This window comes from Eschrichtius robustus, chromosome 8, assembly GCF_028021215.1.
Source record: "Eschrichtius robustus isolate mEscRob2 chromosome 8, mEscRob2.pri, whole genome shotgun sequence".
NCBI lineage: Eukaryota > Metazoa > Chordata > Mammalia > Artiodactyla > Eschrichtiidae > Eschrichtius > Eschrichtius robustus.
This window is the reverse complement of record NC_090831.1, coordinates 23,907,616-23,919,812: the sequence shown is the minus strand read 5'-3', so window position 1 is coordinate 23,919,812 and position 12,197 is coordinate 23,907,616. Positions and strand designations below refer to the sequence as shown.

Below are 12,197 nucleotides of genomic sequence, written 5' to 3'. Positions count from 1 at the left end.
CTGGGCCTGGAGTCAGGCCTGAGCCGCTGAGGTGGGAGAGCCGAGTCCAGGACACTGGACCACCAGAGACCTCCTGGTCCCACGTAATATCAATCAGCAAGAGGTCTCCCAGAGATCTCCGTCTCAATGCTAAGACCCACCTCCACCCAACGGCCAGCAAGTTCCAGTGCTGGATGACCCATGCCAATCAACTAGCAAGACAAGAACACAACCCCACCCATTAGCAGACAGGCTGCCTAAAATCTACTAAGTTCACAGACACCCCAAAACACACCACCGGATGCTGCCCCTCCCACCAGAACACAGGCACCAGTCCCCTCCACCAGGAAGCCTACACAACCCACTGAACCAACCTTACCCAGTGGGGGCAGACACCAAAAACAACGGGAACTACGAACCTGCAGTCTGCAAAAAGGAGACCCCAAACACAGTAAGTTAAGCAAAATGAGAAGACAGAGAAACACACAGCACATGAAGGAGCAAGGTAAAAACCCACCAGACCAAACAAATGAAGAGGAAATAGGCAGTCTACCTGAAAACTAATTCAGAGTAATGATAGTAAAGATGATCCAAAATCTTGGAAACAGAATGGAGAAAATACAGGAAACGTTTAACAAGGACCTAGAAGAACTAAAGAGCAAACAAACAATGATGAACAACACAATAAATGCAATTAAAAATTCTCTGGAAGGAATCAATAGCAGAATAACTGAGGCAGAAGAACGGATAAGTGAGCTGGAAGATAAAATAGTGGAAATAACTACCTCAGAGCAGAATAAAGAAAAAAGAATGAAGAGAATTGAGGACAGTCTCAGAGACCTCTGGGACAACATTAAACACACCAACATTCAAATTACAGGGGTCCCAGAAGAAGAAGAGAAAAAGAAAGGGTCTGAGAAAATATTTGAAGAGATGATAGTCGAAAACTTCCCTAACATGGGAAGTAGTCAATCAAGTCCAGGAAGCACAGACTCTCATACAGGATAAATCCAAGTAGAAACACGCCAAGACACATATTAATCAAACTATCAAAAGTTAAATACAAAGAAAAAAATATTGAAAGCAGCAAGGGAAAAGCAACAAATAACACACAAGGGAATCCCCATAAGGTTAACAGCTGATCTTTCAGCAGAAACTCTGCAAGTCAGAAGGGAGTGGCAGGACATATTTAAAGTGATGAAAGGGAAAAACCTACAACCAAGATCACTATAGCCAGCAAGAATCTCATTCAGATTTGATGGAGAAATTAAAACCTTTACAGACAAGCAAAAGCTAAGAGAATTCAGTACAACCAAACCAGCTTTACAAAAAATGCTAAAGGAACTTCTCTAGGCAGGAAACACAAGAGAAGGAAAACATCTACAATAACAGACCCAAAACAATTAAGAAAATGCTAATAGGAACATACATATCGATAGTTACCTTAAATGTAAGCAGATTAAATGCTCCAACCAAAAGACACAGACTGGCTGAATGGATACAAAAACAAGACCCATATATATGTTGTCTACAAGAAACCCGCTTCAGACCTAGGGATACATACAGACTGAAAGTGAGGGGATGGAAAAAGATATTCCATGCAAATGGAAATCAAAAGAAAGCTGGAGTAGCAATTCTCATATCAGACAAAATAGACTTTAAAATAAAGACCATTACAAGAGACAAAGAAGGACACTACGTAATGATCAAGGGATCAATCCAAGAAGAAGGTTCAACAATGGTAAATATTTATGCACCCAACACAGGAGCACCTCAATACATAAGGCAAATGCTAACAGCCATAAAAGGGGAAATCGACAGTAACACAATCATAGTAGGGGACTTTAGCACCCCTCTTTCACCAATGAACAGATCATCCACAATGAAAATAAATAAGGAAACACAAGCTTTAAATGACACATTAAACAAGATGGACTTAATTGATATTTCTAGGACATTCCATCCAAAAACAACAGAATACATTTTCTTCTCAAGTGCTCATGGAACATTCTCCAGGATAGATCATATCCTGGGTCACAAATCAAGCCTTGGTAAATTTAAGAAAATTGAAATCGTATCAAGTATCTTTTCCAACCACAATGCTATGAGACTAGATATCAATTACAGGAAAAAAAATCGGTAAAAAATACAAATACATGGAGGCTAAACAGTACACTACTAAATAACGAAGAGATCACTGAAGAAATATCAAAAAACACCTAGAAACAAATGGCAATGAAAACACAACGACCCAAAACCTATGGGATGCAGCAAAAGCAGTTCTAAGAGAGAAGTTTATAGCAATACAATCCTACCTCAAGAAACAAGAAACATCTCAAATAAACAAGCTAACCTTATACCTAAAGCAATTAGAGAAAGAAGAACAAAAAAGCCCCAAAGTTAGCAGAAGGAAAGAAATCATAAAGATCAGATTTAAATGAAAAAGAAATGAAACAATAGAAAGATCAATAAAACTAAAAGCTGGTTCTTTGAGAAAGTAAACAAAATTGATAAACCATTATTAGCCAGACTCATCAAGAAAAAAAAGGGAGAAGACTCAAATCAACAGAATTAGAAAGGAAAAAGGAGAAGTAACAATTGACACTGCAGAAATACAAAGGATCATGAGAGATTACTACAAGCAACTATATGCCAATAAAATGGACAACCTGGAAGAAATGGACACATTCCTAGAAAAAGCACAACCTTCTGAGACAACCAGGAAGAAATAGAAAATATGAACAGACCAATCACAAGCACTGAAATTGAAACTGTGATTAAAAATCTTCCAACAAACAAAAGCCCAGGATCAGATGGCTTCACAGGCAAATTCTATCAAACATTTAGAGAAGAGCTAACACCTATCCTCTCAAACTCTTCCAAAATATAGCAAAGGGAGGAACACTCCCAAACTCATTCTATGAGGCCACCATCACTCTGATACCAAAACCAGACAAAGATGTCATGAAAAAAGAAAACTACAGGCCAATATCACTGATAAACACAGATGCAAAAATCCTCAACAAAATATTAGCAAACAGAATCCAGCAGCACATTAAAAGGATCATACACCATGATCAAGTGGGGTTTATCCCAGGAATGCAAGGACTCTTCAATATACGCAAGTCAATCAATGTGATACACCATATTAACAAATTGAAGGAGAAAAACCGTATGATAATCTCAATAGATGCAGAAAAAGCTTGCGACAAAATTCAGCACAAATTTATGATAAAAACTCTCCAGAAAGTAGGCACAGAGGGAACCTACCTCAACATAATAAAAGCCATATATGACAAACCCACAGCCAACATCGTTCTCAATGGTGAAAAACTGAAACCATTTCCTCTAAGATCAGGAACAAGACAAGGTTGCCCACTCTCACCACTATTACTCAACATAGTTTTGGAAGTGTTAGCCACAGCAATCAGAGAAGAAAAAGAAATAAAAGGAATCCAGATCGGAAAAGAAGAAGTAAAGCTGTTACTGTTTGCAGATGACATGATACTATACCTAGAGAATCCTAAAGATGCTACCAGAAAACTACTAGAGCTAATCAATGAATTTGGTAAAGTAGCAGGATACAAAATTAATGCACAGAAATCTCTCGCATGCCTATACACTAATGATGAAAAATCTGAAAGAGATATTAAGGAAACACTCCCATTTACCACTGCAACAAAAAGAATAAAATACCTAGGAATAAACCTACCTAAGGAGACAAAAGACCTGTATGCAGAATTATAAGACACTGATGAAAGAAATTAAAGATGATACAAACAGACGGAGAGATATCAGATATATACCATGTTCTTGGATTGGAAGAATCAACACTGTGAAAATGACTACGCTACCCAAAGCAATCAACAGGTTCAGTACAATCCCTATCAAACTACCAACGGCACTTCTCACAGAAGTAGAACAAGAAATTTCACAATTTGTATGGAAACACAAAAGATCCTGAAAAACCCCTTACCTAAATGTAAGGCTAGACACTATAAAACTCTTAGAGGAAAGCATAGGCAGAACCCTCTATGACATAAATCACAGCAAGATCCTTTTTGACCCACCTCCTAGAGAAATGGAAAGAAAAACAAAAATAAACAAATGGGACCTAATGAAACTTCAAAGCTTTTGCACAGCAAAGGAAACCATAAACAAGACAAAAAGACAACCCTCAGAATGGGAGAAAATATTTGCAAACGAAGCAACTGACAAAGGATTAATCTCCAAAATATACAAGCAGCTCAATATCAAAAAAACAAACAACCCAATCCAAAAATGGGCATAAGACCTAAATAGACATTTCTCCAAAGAAAATATACAGATTGTCAACAAACACATGAAAGGATGCTCAACATCACTAATCATTAGAGAAATGCAAATCGAAACTACAATGAGGTATATCAACTCACACTGGTCAGAATGGCCATCATCCAAAAATCTAGAAACAATAAATGCTGGAGAGGGTGTGGAGAAAAGGGAACCCTCTTGCACTGTTGGTGGGAATGTAAATTGATACAGCCACTATGGAGAACAGTATGGAGGTTCCTTAAAGAACTAAAAATAGGACTACCATACGACCCAGCAATCCCACTACTGGGCATATACCCTAAGAAAACCATAATTCAAAAAGAGTCATGTGCCACAATGTTCACTGCAGCTCTACTTACAATAGCCAAGACATGGAAGCAACCTAAGTGTCCATCGATAGATGAATGGATAAAGAAGATGTGGCACATATGTACAATGGAATATTACTCAGCCATAAAAAGAAATGAAACTGAGTTATCTGTAATGAGGTGGATGGACCTAGAGTCTGTCATACAGAGTGAAGTAAGTCAGAAAGTGAAATACAAATACCATATGCTAACACATATGTATGGAATCTAAAAAAAAAGTGGTTTTGAAGAACCTGGGGACAGGACAGGAATAAAGATGCAGACGTAGAGAATGGACTTGAGGACATGGGGAGGGAGAAGGGTAAGCTGGGATGAAGTGAGAGAGTGGCATGGACATATATACACTACCAAATGTAAAATAGATAGCTAGTGGGAAGCAGTCGCATAGCACAGGGAGATCAGCTTGGTGCTTTGTGACCACCTAGAGGGGTGGGATAGGGAGGTTGGGAGGGAGACACAAGAGGGAGGGGATATGGGGATATATGTATACGTATAGCTGATTCACTTTGTTATACAGCAGCAACTAACACAACATTGTAAAGCAATTATACTCCAATAAGCATGTTAAAAAAATAATGCAATACATATAATATGTCACTTTCACATTTTTCAACCAAAAAAAATTCTTTAGACTTTTTTTTTTTTTAACAATGAGGATGGAGTGAGGGTAACTTGTATCAATTAGCTAAATTAACCAAGCTTCATAATGTTTAGATTTAGAGATCAGATAAACTATTGGTAGTTAAACTTTTTTAGGCATCGAACTTTCTTCATTAAAATAAAATAAAGCCTTATTCAGAAACCCAATATGCAAAACAGATGAAAGCTAAATTACTCTGCTTTAGGGAGGGAGAAGTTGAGTGTGGAGGGGGTCAGGGGGTGGGGGGTGAGTATCACTGTTGCTTGCACCCACTTTCAATAGCAGCCAGGGAAGTGTTCCAATGAACTAAACTTAACCAATGTTTTAGCCCAACTTCTGATTTCACAGATGGGGTAGTGAGACCCCCATTAAGTGCCTTGTTCAACATCAAAGAGCTAATTATGGAAAAGCCAGGACTGCATCTCAGGTCTCCTTTTCTCACTGCAGACCATTTTACACAGTAGTAAAATTAAAGTACCACTAACAGTCTCATTACCAAAGCCTGGATTTCTTGTGAAACCTTCCCTGACTCCCCTGAGGAGTTAGCTAACTCACGGACTCCTTTCTAATTTTTCCCCCTTCCAATTACTATCCATGTTCCTTTGTACTCGCGTGCTGCACTGCTATTGTGTATTTGTTTGTTTAGGAGTACCTCTGTCTTTGAGATTAAGTCAGTGACCAGAGGCACATTTTATTTATTGTGCATCACACAATACCTGACATAAGATCTGTTAACTGGATGAACCAATCAATATCGTAAGTTTACGAAGACTTGGAGTCATCATAGAAAATTATCTAACAGCTTTTCCCTAAAATGAATGTTATTTTCAATCCTCTCACCCACAACTCAAGGAACTAGTGCTTGACTGCAGTTTGATAAATAATTTCTCTTAAATGTTAAGAATTACTAAGCCAAAACATTCAAATCAACAACTGAAATCTTGCCTTAGGGAAACGTTCACTTAGAAATATACGAGCTGACAAGGTATCCACAGAAAGTAAAATACCTGCATATTCTGGATAGCATATAGTGAGAGGGCTCTTTTTGATTTTTTCTTCGAAGAGATCCTTCTTGTTTAGAAAAAGTATAATAGATGTATCTGTAAACCATTTGTTGTTACATATGCTGTCGAACAACTTCATGCTTTCATGCATTCGGTTCTGTAATAGAATACAGCCAGTTTGTCATAATGGCAAGGATTTTGAGAAATATTACTTTTAAAAAATGAGCGTGGAAAAAAAAAAGTATGGTAATACAATAGAACTTAGCTGAAAAATAGGTAACGTCCCACAAAAACATATTTTTGCCATTTAAGAACAAGCACACACTTTGATTTTAGGCAAGATGAGTGTCTACATCACTCATCACTTTTTTGCATTCAACCAGTACTTGCTGAGTGCCGGCAGCGTGTCACTGTGCTGCAGGACCCTGCGATCTAGAAATGCGAAGTGCAAACGTTTCAAAGGAGACCTCATTATTACAGAGCGAACTGAAGTTTCCATTAAAAGATAAGTAGAGGTTTTTAAAGGTTAATAAATTAAACTGAAAAAGCTGAAACACAATTAGCCCAATACCCTAAATATAATGGTACATTAGGGAAGGAAACCTCCAATTCCTGCTTCCTGCCCTTCCAGTGTGGTTTCAAAAAGGGCACTAATATATTTTATAGTGCCAGAATGACAGAAATGAACATGTGCACTACACCTACTGCATGATAATTGTATATAACTTATTTTAATAAAAGAAACTGACACTTATAGCTTTTTTCTAATTAAAAATATTTCCCCCAGATTAATGGTACACTGAAACACATCTGAAAATTACATGACAGTAGCAAAGTATAACAGAGGTCAAGGACTACTGAGCTGGCAGAAGTAATAAGTTAAGAAAAATAAGCCTTGGACTATAATGGAACTAACTTTATTTTCATTTAGTATGTAGACACCAGATCTCAGAAATGCCTAGTTAAGCATCTAGGGTTGAGGTGAGATTAACTTTTTGTCAGGATCCATCTGTTCTTCTTTGCATTCTAAAAAGGAAATATACTACACAGAAAAGTTAGAGAAAAGAGCCTGAACTTTCAAATAATTTAGGCATTAGCAAGAATTCTTCAAGAATTTTTCACAGAAAAATTCTTGGCTACATCTCTAGCTCTTCATATGCCATGCTAATCTTTAAAAGTGGTCTGGGCTTCCCTGGTGGCGCAGTGGTTGAGAATCTGCCTGCCAATGCAGGGGACACGGGTTCGAGCCCTGGTCTGGGAAGATCCCACATGCCGCGGAGCAACTAGGCCCATGAGCCACAGTTGCTGAGCCCGCGCGTCTGGAGCCTGTGCTCCGCAACGAGAGGCCGCGACAGTGAGAGGCCCGCGCACCGCGATGAAGAGTGGCCCCCGCTTGCCGCAACTAGAGAAAGCCCTCGCACAGAAACGAAGACCCAACACAGCCAAAAATAAATAAATAAATAAATAAATAAAATTAAAAAAAAGAAAGTAGTGGTTCTACTTGCCATTTCTTCATCTTCAGCTAGAACCAGGTCATAGTCACTCAGCGCCACACAGAAGATGATGGCGGTCACTCCTTCAAAGCAATGAATCCATTTCTTCCTCTCAGATCTCTGTCCTCCCACATCAAACATTCTGTAAGAGGAAAAATAATGAGTTTGACATCACGCTGAATGTTCAGAGGCTCTGAGGAGTTCTATAAAAATCAACAAAAAAAGCTCCAAATCGCATAGGGAATGTGGGATGGAAAGAAAGGAGAAAAGGATTTTATGGGAGGAAAATAATGTCACAAATTGATTTTCACAAAGGAAAAAAAGTCTGCTGGTTTTTAAACCTTTTGTTTTATCTCACAGTAGAACAAAACAAAAACCCCAAAATACCCTTAAAAAAAAAAAATAACACATTCATTAACGTATGAGAACACGTTAGAACAGAACATGAAAACAAATACAAAAGAAGGGGCAGCGCTATAAGAATGCGGAGATGACAGAATATATTCAATTTGCTAAAGTCACAGAACATTAGAGGCAGAGAACATGGTCCCCTCATCCAACTACAAAATGTTTTCTCTCAGAAGCAATACAGCAGAACTTCGATGTAAAGGAGAAACCATCCCAGGTAAGAAAAGCTGAGCAAGCAAGTCATATTTAAACAGGGGCAAACAGGCTGCCTAAATTAAAAAGTAAAACCATAGTACAGAAAAAAAAAGATGAGTTAAATGGATGGCCTACTGAACAGTCTGAAAATTAGGATTGAAAAAACTTAATTTTTACATGATACACAACAGTAGACCATTGTAGGTTACTGTACAGGGTAGTAACACAAACAGTACAAAAACAATAATCTTTTCCTCTTTTCCTTGTAAGAGTTTAAGTTAAGCACAAGTTGAAATTCACATAGATTATGTTATGCAACCTAGAAATAACCACTTACATAATGGAAACACTATGCAAACTGGTACATTTTTAAAGGCTCCATTTATCTAGATACTGCACTAATTAAAATAGTCTCTATTTAATTCTCAGGCAAAAAGAATTTTCCCTGTAGAATAGTTTTGGCCTATAAACCAAATCCGAGTACATAGGATCTGTACTCATTACAGAAGTAACTAGTATTGTTACTTTTATCATCATCTAAGTGCCATTCTTTCTATTAGTTTAGCTAGTAAATTGTTCATTAAGTTTAAGTATGCTCTATAACAAAATGATTCTACTACACACCAAAATGGGTAAGATATAAAAAGGACAGCTGGTAATAAAGATCAGACAAGAACAAAAGAAATTAAAATGATTACCCATTTGTTAAATTGCCAAGGAACACAATTTGAAGACAACTTTACCAAAAAGATAATATATTTTAGCTAACTTCTCTGATCAAATGTCACATATTTCATGACCACTCCATATAAAATAACAACAAAACCCACCCTGTCCCACATTATCACTCTGTTGATGGCTGGTTTTACGTGTCAATTTGGCTAGGCTATCACACGCAGCTATTTAATCAAACACTAATCTGGGTGCCGCTGTGAAGGTATTTTCTGGTTATGATTAACATCTATAGTCAGTTGATTTTCAGTAAAGGAGATTATCCTTGATAATGTGGGCAGACCTCATGCAATAAGTTGAAAGGCCTTCAGAGCAAGAACTGAAGTTTTCCAGAAGAAAAAAAAATTCTGCCTCAATACCGTAACATCAGTTTCTATCTGAGCCTGCGGTCCTGCACTACAAACTTCCAATTCGCTGGCACCTACAGTCACGTTAAGCCAGTTCCTTGAAATACACAGAACCTACTGGTTCTGCTGCTTGCGAGAACCCTGACTGACACAAATTTTAGTACCCAGAGTGGGGTAATGCTGTAAAACAAATTCCCAAAACTGTGGAAGTGGCTTTGGAAGTGGGTAATAGGGAAAGGCTGGAAGAATTTTGAGTTACTTGACAGAAAAAGCCCAGAATGCCTTGAAAGATGGTTGGTTAGAAATACGGGTATTAAAGGTGATTTTGATGAGACTTAGATGGAGTGAAGAGGATGGTAGAAAAGCTTCTATCTTAGAGAATGAATATATATCATCATGGACACAATGTTGAAAGATATATGAATGTTAAAGATGTTTTTGTTGAGGTCTCAGAAGGAAATGAGAAGTATATTATTGGACACTGCAGAAAAGGTAATCCTTGTTTTAAAGTGGCAAAAACTTGGCTTAACTATTCTAGGGCTGGGTGTAAGGTAGGACTTGTAAGAGATGAACCTGGATATTTAGATTTAGCTGAGAAAATTTTCAAGCAAAGAATGCAAGGTACAGCCTTGGTTCTCCTTGCTGCTAAGTAAAATGCAAGATGGAGAGAAACTGAGGAGTGAACTAATAAGCAAAGAGGAACCAGACCCACACAGGGAAGAAGGCCAAGGACTGGAGTGATATGGCCACAAGGCAGGGAACACCAAGGACTGCTGACAACCACCAGAAGCTAAGAAGAGGCAAGGGAGGATTCTTTTTTCGAGCCTTCAGAAGGAGCACAGTCCTGCTGACAAACTGATTTTAAACTTCTGGCTTCAACTATCAAAGAATAAATTTCCATTGTTATATGCCACTAGTTTGTGGTAATTTGTTACAGCAGCTTTAGGAAACTAGTATATCCCCCTCATCGTGCTTTATTTCTCTTTGTATGCAATTATCACCCCCTGAATACTAAATAGTTATTTCATCTCCCCTCCTCCCCCAACCCTAAAACAACGTAAAGGCAAAGACTTTGTTTTGGTCATGTTATATCCCCTCCACTGGACAAACACACGCACTTCATAAACATTTGTTGAATGAAAGAATGAACTGTGTCTACAGAATATTTTAAAACACTTTCAAGCAATAATAGACTAATTTTTACCAATGGCATTTTTCACAGAACTAGACCAAAAAACTTTAAAATTTATCTGGAAACATGAAAGACCCCGAACTGCCAAAGCAATCTTGAGAAAGAAAAACAAAGCTGGAGGAATCAGACTCCCTGACTTCAGACTATACTACAAAGCTACAGTAATCAAAACAGTATGGTACTGGCACAAAAACAGAACTATAGATCAATGGACTAGGATAGAAAGCCGAGAGATAAACCCACGCACCTATGGTCAATTAATCTATGACAAGGGAGGCAAAGATATACAATGGAGAAAAGACAGTCTCTTCAATAAGTGAGGCTGGGAAAACTGGACAGCTACATGTAAAAGAATGAAATTACAACACTGTCTAACACCATACACAAAAATAAACTCTAAATGGACCAATAATAGGTTAGTTTTACCATGTTGAAGATCCAGACCTTCCAGTTATGCTGTGGGAATGTTAAATATAAAAGCGCTTTAACTTGATAATCAAGTAGTATGAATACAGAAGAAATCTTCAATTTATTTAATTTAGAAATGAATGAGGGTCATTCATATACTGGTCATAAAGAACCTTTAATCTAAGCCACTGCTTCTCAAACTTAAGTGTGCATTAGAATCACCAGGTGGGTAAGTTGATGCTGCTGATCTGGAGACCACACTTTGAGAATCACTGGCCTAATTCATAAGTCAAGGAGCAAAAATGACTAAGAACTAATATGACAAAGGATCAGACTGTGCACAGAGCATTTTCATTATTTCACAAATACAGGAGAATTATCTTCAAATTCTGAACTTCTATTTCTTTAACCCAAAACAAAGCAAGATTATAGTATGTTCTCCTTCATATGAAAAGATGAGACTTTTGACTAGTATCAAATAGGGAGTGAAATTGAGTTTTCTTAGGTTTCTCTTTTTAGAGGGAGCAGGGGGAGGGAGGGAAGATGGAAGGGGATATATTGGCTATCCTGAGCTATGCTGACTTACCCTCAGACTGTCATCTAATTCCACTGTGACCAAGACTGAGACAATGCTAGTTGACCATATATGAATACCAACCCCATAAATGACATTCCACCCCAAAACCAACTGCACATTACATTACTAAAGAAAAGGAATAGAAACATGTTATGATGATTTTCTAAGAGAAGGGATGCTTTAATTCTATATTCAGCAAAAATATAACAAGATAAAACTGTTAATTCTTTAAAGCAAAATAATCCTCATAGACACTTTCTATACATGCCTAGTCACAGAGGTGATAATATATATTGTTAAGTTATAATGCCTTATTGCCTCATTTTGAATGTTAATTCCCATACCACAAAATAAGTGAAACTGAAATTTTATATCAGCAGTTAAAAATCAGACAATGAATTTATACCACAAAACACACAAAATGATAAGCACACTCAAGAGTTCCCAGTAGAATTATTCTAAGTATATTTTTGCCCTCATTCTTCTGAGGCTCACTTAACATATAAAAAGCAAAGTTGGAACCATATGTTAGCAATGATA

General features: G+C 37.5%; 1 protein-coding gene across 1 annotated transcript in view; it reads right to left on the bottom strand.

Annotated features, from left to right (window-relative positions):
* The window catches only part of GNAI1 (G protein subunit alpha i1), an 89,597-nt gene that overhangs the window by 8,170 nt on the left and 69,230 nt on the right, over positions 1-12,197 (bottom strand). The window contains exons 6-7 of the mRNA XM_068550450.1: positions 7,811-7,940; positions 6,309-6,462 (exon numbers count right to left, since the gene is read on the bottom strand). Coding sequence (XP_068406551.1) covers positions 6,309-6,462; positions 7,811-7,940 — 284 coding nt within the window. The remainder of the gene's footprint in view (positions 1-6,308; positions 6,463-7,810; positions 7,941-12,197) is intronic.